The sequence below is a fragment of the Phaseolus vulgaris genome, chromosome 4 (assembly GCF_051622355.1).
Source record: "Phaseolus vulgaris cultivar YP4 chromosome 4, ASM5162235v1, whole genome shotgun sequence".
Lineage (NCBI taxonomy): Eukaryota > Viridiplantae > Streptophyta > Magnoliopsida > Fabales > Fabaceae > Phaseolus > Phaseolus vulgaris.
In genome coordinates, this window is record NC_143501.1 from 29,383,490 (window position 1) to 29,389,904 (window position 6,415).

General features: G+C 33.8%; 1 protein-coding gene across 2 annotated transcripts; it reads right to left on the reverse strand.

Moving 5' to 3' along the window:
* Positions 1 to 1,898: 1,898 nt before the first annotated feature.
* On the reverse strand, positions 1,899 to 4,208 carry LOC137837441 (uncharacterized). Of its 2 annotated transcripts, XM_068646426.2 has the most exons (5): positions 3,876 to 4,106; positions 3,664 to 3,779; positions 2,864 to 3,214; positions 2,266 to 2,312; positions 1,899 to 2,130 (listed from the first exon to the last, which is right to left on the reverse strand). In XM_068646426.2, exons 1-5 carry the CDS (start codon positions 4,006 to 4,008, stop codon positions 2,127 to 2,129), a joined length of 651 nt encoding a protein of 216 aa, XP_068502527.1. In that variant the 5' UTR covers positions 4,009 to 4,106; the 3' UTR covers positions 1,899 to 2,126. The 2 variants fall into 2 exon arrangements, with proteins under 2 accessions (XP_068502527.1, XP_068502526.1); XM_068646425.1 differs by lacking the exon at positions 2,266 to 2,312 and having other exon boundaries at positions 3,876 to 4,208.
* Between the last annotated feature and the right edge of the window lie 2,207 nt (positions 4,209 to 6,415).

A 6,415-nucleotide genomic window follows, 5' to 3' on the forward strand; every position in this document is an offset into this window, starting at 1 on the left:
TCAAAAGGAAAAGCTATGTGGAGGCCAGTGAAGAAACAAGAATATGCATGAAAAAGGGGTTTCGGTAGGGGCCCAACAGATACATATGTTGTTGGTCAGGTGACAATAATCTACTATTATGATGCCATCCACGACATCTGGTTTCGAAAGGCAAATCCTCTCCACGAAAGAAACAATGGAGGAGTCGTCGCAAAATTGAGTAAAGTACTCAGTGACCTTGTGATCAACCCAATCAAACCCATTACGATGGAATGAATCGCTTATTATAGCAGGGGTCGATCGGTTGGCAAGAAGAAGAAGTAAAAGAAGATGAACAGTGAAACGAAACTTTGCTCAAAATCATTAGATTGTTTTAGATCCAGCAGTCCTTATCTCGTTGTACAGTTTCACGCCTAAAAACCTCGGAAGAGTCGGAGCAAAAGATGTAAAGGGTGAATGGTGGGGAACCACTATTTATAGGCGTTGTAACACCATAAACAGTGAAACGACACTTTGCTCAAATCCATTAGATTGTTTCAGATCCAACGGTCCTTATCTCGTCGTACAATTTCGCACCTAAAAACCCTAAGTCATCATGAGGCTCGTCCCGTTAAAGCCTTGGCTCCGCCAACGCGCCACATCCTGCCTCAAAAAGAGCAACGATCACATCTAGACTCTTCAAGTGAACCTCTTGAGCCTGGGGGCCAATGTACCAGTCAGAACCGGATGAGACCTAGAAGCCTCGGTACCCGGTTCTGGTCAACCAACATGTTCAAATTGTATTAAGATCAGGAGGAGATTAACAAGCCTAAACCGTACGGAAACATTAGGTAATACGCTCTTAATCACGATCCAAACACTAATCCGACCCAATAATAATGGGCCTATAATAAACATATAAATAATCACAACTTTTGAGAAAAATGCACGTCATTATCGTGCATTAATTGCACCGAACATTGAATACCGAATATTACTTGAGCATCAGAGCACCTTTTACAAATGTCCTCCCGACCAAGAGCCTACGAAGAAAAGGAAAGCTTGATTGAAGTAAAGGAGCTAGAGTAGAGAAAGAAAAAATACGATATAATTCGAGAAGTGTGAGAAAAAACGTGAACTGACTGACTAAAGCAAAGTTCAGTAGGTAGAAGTTCTCTTAGTCCTTTTTGTACGAGAACATATGATATTCAAAAAATTTATAAGATACCTTTATCTTGTTCCTATATCCCTACATACGTATGATACATACTCAAAGAGAGAATTATCAATTCTCTTGCAACATTTTGATCAAAATCATGATCATCAAACTATGAATTACATATGTCTGATACTCATATGGATAGAATTATCAATTCTCTTACAACAATTTCGATCAATATCACCATATTCAATAGACCACATGCATGGCCCAGGCCATTTAATACCCTTACCAACTCTTCACCTCTACACCAAATTTCATAATACAATCACACACATATATGAGATGCTATCTTATTTTTCTCTATCTACCTCCCAAGGTTGCAAAAATTTCAAGCATTATTTATGTAAAACAAATATAATACTTATATATTCCTATTTTGTTTCATTTTGTATTCAATTATGAGAAAAGAAGAAACTCTTAGTTTGTAAGAAAACATAGATCATAAAGAATCTACTTTGAATTGAATCTGAAGGAAACTTCTAAGACTAATTTTGGGGAGAACTTTGGATTGGTAGCTTTATTAGACCAGCAATTTATTTCTGTCAGTGATCAAGTGGTGAAAGAGAAACACAGCACACTTCATAGCTCGCCCCACCAGCATGCAATGGTCAACTAGGCTAAGCTGGATGGACACACTATGAATTAATTGGTGTTGTTGGGGACCCAAAATGTACCATGAACATGGAAAGTGAGTGGTGAGGGGATTTTGAGGCATATGTCAAAGCAATGTAATCAATTGTGCTCCAAATCCAAGAACAAAAAAAGTGGCAAAAGCGAATTGAAAGATAATGTAAGGGCATCTTAATACATGGTATAATAAGTTTTTAGAGCTACTTTAGACTCAATCAGAGTCCCTGGTGCCACCCTATTCACACTCTCTCTATCTCACTAAGCAGCAGTGAAGTAATGGTGTGCACAGCTATTACAAGTCCAAATGATCCAATCATCACCTGCAACCACCAATAATAGAATAGACCCAAATCAGTGTAACCTACCAAAATATGATGAATAATTAACACATTTATCATGTGTTTCCTTGATCATAAAGTAATGAGCAAGTACACTAACATAAACAGAAAACCAACATTTGTATTCTATAATATAGTCCAGCTTCTACGGTCATGTTAGAGATCTGTACATTGACAAATGCAGAAGTATTATCAGATAATCAATCTATTACACATAGAGTGAGACAATAAATCCTTATATATATATATATATATATATAAATATATATATATATATATTTATTACACTTTTTTTTTTTGTTTTACCACAAATTTTCCCAAACCCACAAGACACTTTTGTTCTTATTTGAAAACGAAGTCTCAAATTGTAATAGTAGTTGCAGTTTTATCATGTTTTTCAATGTCTGACTGCAAGTGAGATCTTAAATACTCGAAAAATCTTTCTACTCTAAAAGTAACCGTTCTTCTTCTTTGTTGTATTTGGTGTATAAAAATTGGTTATAGTAAATTAAAATTTTAAAAACTTTAATACTTAATGTTGTGACCATGGTATAGTTGCAGATTATCATTTCTGAAAACCATGTTGGATAGAATCTATAGGTAACTTCTACTAACAGATATAATTCTATATTTTGTTCATGTATTGTTTAGATGGACACATGAATTTGATAGGTGATATGAAAAGAGTGTGTAGGAAAATGTGAGAGAGAAGCACCTGTCCTTCATGGCCACAAGAGGTGGGAAGAGGGTGGAAAGTAGCAGAGTCGACTTCATCAGTGGGAAGAGGCACTGCAGGGTTACTGCTGATGAAGGGCACGCTGCCACTTGATGAAGGTGAAGGACCGGGTGAACCTTGTAGAGTATTAAAATGCCATGGAAAGAAAGGAGATGGTGACACTTCAGCAGAAATTGGAGGTGAAAGTTGTGGAGGCATTGCTGAAGCTTGAGGTGTGGCTGCTATTATTGCTGAGGTCACCTCAATGGCTAGCTTCTGAGAAGCTTGGCATGCTCTGAGAGACCCATCATTGAAGCTAAAGTAGAAGAAACCAGGGCGTGATGGATGCCACTGACAACATTAACATATAATGGTCAAAATAATAACAAACCAACACAAAACTGTTCAGCTTCTAATTAATTCTCTTGCTAAGTTGAATGTGACAATATTAAGCATTTTATATTTAAAAAAATTAGGTTTATTGATTTTTTTATTTCTTTATAAAGCATATCAGAACATAGTAGGTCATATATAGTTTACTTAGCTTTTCTTGGTGGAAATCTCTAATTTTTTATGTTGACAGTCATGATATACATTAATATAGAGATTAAGGTATGTTGTTAAAATGAAACTTCAATTTTGATTAGAGATTAGTATAAAAAATATTTAAGTAACTAGATACATCTGAGTTTAATTAACAAAAGCATGATGTAGATATGATATTATTCATAGTTTTTAACCTTTTTTTTTTCTGCAAAATCAATGGTTTTGGAAGCACTCAAAGTTTTGAAGGGTCTTACCGTGTAGGAGGCAGTGTTGGGATTGGTGAGAAGAATAGCTTGTGAGAAATTGCAGAGATGAAAGGCATTCTGGTTCTTGAAAATATAGATGTCGTAGTGTTGCTTGTGATTGAAAACTGAGACATAGAGTAATGTTAGTTGGTAGTGTTAAAAAATGCTCAGCACAAAGATTCCAATGTTTTCTGGGGTATTTTGTTAGTAGGAATACTCACTGATGGAATCTCCAATGTGAACAGTGGGGTTATTCCACTCTGAAGATCCATCAACTGTAATGGTGGTGCAGCGAGAAGAGTGGAATAGTAAAGGTAGAAGAGTGAAGAAGAAAATGGAAAAAGACATTTTCATTAATTTGCTTTGCTTTTGAAGGAAAATTTTGGAGATGTTATAGAGGCTTTGTGGTTTTTATGTTCTATATCTCTCTCATGGTATATATAAAAATTAAGGAACAGGAAAAGGAATTATATATGAAAGTTGTTTGGGTGGTGAAACAGCGAAAGCAAGTCAGTGGGGGAACCAAACTTTTAAATTTTCAGAAGAAAAAACTTGGCCTACACCAAACTCTATTCAAGACTTTAAGGAAGAGAACATATGTATATTGTATAGATATCTTTTTCTACTAATATATTTATTTTTGCACAACTTAAAGTGTCAATTTTTCTATAAGATTGTTGGATCTGAAATGTTAGTTAGCTGAAATATTAGATCCATACTAATATTAAATTATTAACATGAAGTTTTATTAAAAAAAATATATATTGTTTTTGGCAAACAAGATATGTAGTCTACAAGGTTGTTTTGTTTAATTTTAGGAATAACAAAATGTGGGACAGTTTATCCTGTCATCAGCTGGATAATTTGGTCGGATGGGGTCATATATTGAGCTCACCAATATGCTTTGGTTCATCTTATTTAGCTAACAAACCTAAAAAATCGAGCAATTACGTATTAAAATCATCTTATTGGTTAAAAGTAATTTGGAATATTAAGGTAAGATGTGAGATTTCAAAACCAGTAAAATTTAGGGATGAGATTACTAAAAGGAGAGAGTTGCAGCATTTTATATATATTTGAATTAGATGTATTTACGTCAATTACTAAGTTTAATATGGTTAATTTTAGGTGATAAACTATAGAATTAGTTTATCTTCTGCATGAAATCAAATATTTTTTTTTTAATAAAATTTTATATTTAACTATGTTGGTTGATGGCTTTTACTATGTGACTTAAAATAAATAAAAAATAGTCTCAAACTATTATTCCTAATCAATATTAATTAGACCCAATTAGTAGAAACAAATGAAAAATTGTCATCACAACATGTGGGCCAACATGGATTGTTGTTGTACAATAGAAACAAAAAAGTCAAGCCCATTTGTTCCCCAATTTCTTTCAGCCAGCTATTGTACAAAGGCAAATTCTTCCTGCACCATATCAATTTTAACCTCCACCATATCAATTTTTTAAATTTTCAAAACTACCCTCCTGCAACATATCAATTTTATAAATTTCCAAAACTACCCTCCTGCACCATATCAATTTTAACCTCCACCACCATATCAATTTTTTAAATTTCCAAAACTACCCTTGTTCCAAATTAAAAAATCCAAAAATAATAATTATAATTGAGAAATAAAAGAATACATGCTGGAAAAAAAAATTCTGAACACAACTAAACTGGATAAAAAAATTCAGAATTCAAAAATATGTTCCAAAAATTGAAATTCAAAATATTTCAGATAAAAGTTTCAAAAATAATTTTTCCCATTTTTGTGTAAGGTTATTTTCATCATTTAGGGGTATTTTTGTCATCTTCTAAAGCTTATTGGGTGCATGCTGAAATTCATATGGTGGAGGGAGAAATTGCCACAACTCTTTCGTATTTATTTTTGCAGAATGTATTATTATTTATTCTGGATTTTGATTTCTGGAATAAAGGGTATTTTCGAAATTTTAAAATTGTATTGGGTGCAGGTTAAAAAATGTTGGGTGTAGGAAGAATTTGCCTTGTACAAAGGGGAGGAGATATTTTTTCACCCAATTTATTTTTCCTGACATGTTAATTTGACCATGGGTGATTCTAGAGTTCTTGAGACAAATTTCTCTCAATCTCACGACTACACAATGTAGTGAAGGTTAAAAATTTGATTTTCTTTTATCTTTGCTCAAGGCTTCTCTTACAAGCCAAGTATTCGTAAACCACTTTTCTTCTAAATTGATGGTCACCTTTGATGAGCAAGAAGAAAAACCAACGTTTCTCATCATCTTCTTCTATCCTTTTCTAACATTCCCATTCATAATTCAAGGTAAGTCTGTGCTTTTAGGAGGAGTTTAGAAACATCTAATATATATTTTTAGGCTTTTAACTTAGAATTTCTTTCCTTTGGTGTGTTTATGCAGTGATGTCAAAGAGTGATGTATGCCAAACTTCACAAGGATATAAAATTTTCTCTTTTCAACTGTAGGTTTCTGATGTGGGTTGTTAAAGGTGCTTTTTTTTTTTTAGGACTTTGAGTTCATAGGGCATTTAAAGGTTTCTTTATCAATTATTCAAGGTTTTTGCTGTGATGGTCTATCTTGTTGTGATTCAGCTTGTGTAGGTTTAAGGCATGGTAGTAAGTATTGTACGATTCACGATACGATTCTGAGTGCCTACGATATGAATCACAAGAATAATCATTTTTCTCCTGTATCGTAGTTGTATCGTGTGAATTGTGATACGAATCGTACGAATTGTGGTACGAAACGACTCCG

Coding starts and splice junctions, on each gene's coding strand:
- LOC137837441 (XM_068646425.1), bottom strand. CDS start 4,008: ATGAAAATGTCTTTTTCCATTTTCTTCTTCACTCTTCTACCTTTACTA. Junction 3,780..3,875: donor TCACATTGGAGATTCCATCA/GTGAGTATTCCT, acceptor TCTATGTCTCAG/TTTTCAATCACAAGCAACAC. Junction 2,131..2,863: donor CTTGTGGCCATGAAGGACAG/GTGCTTCTCTCT, acceptor TGGTGGTTGCAG/GTGATGATTGGATCATTTGG.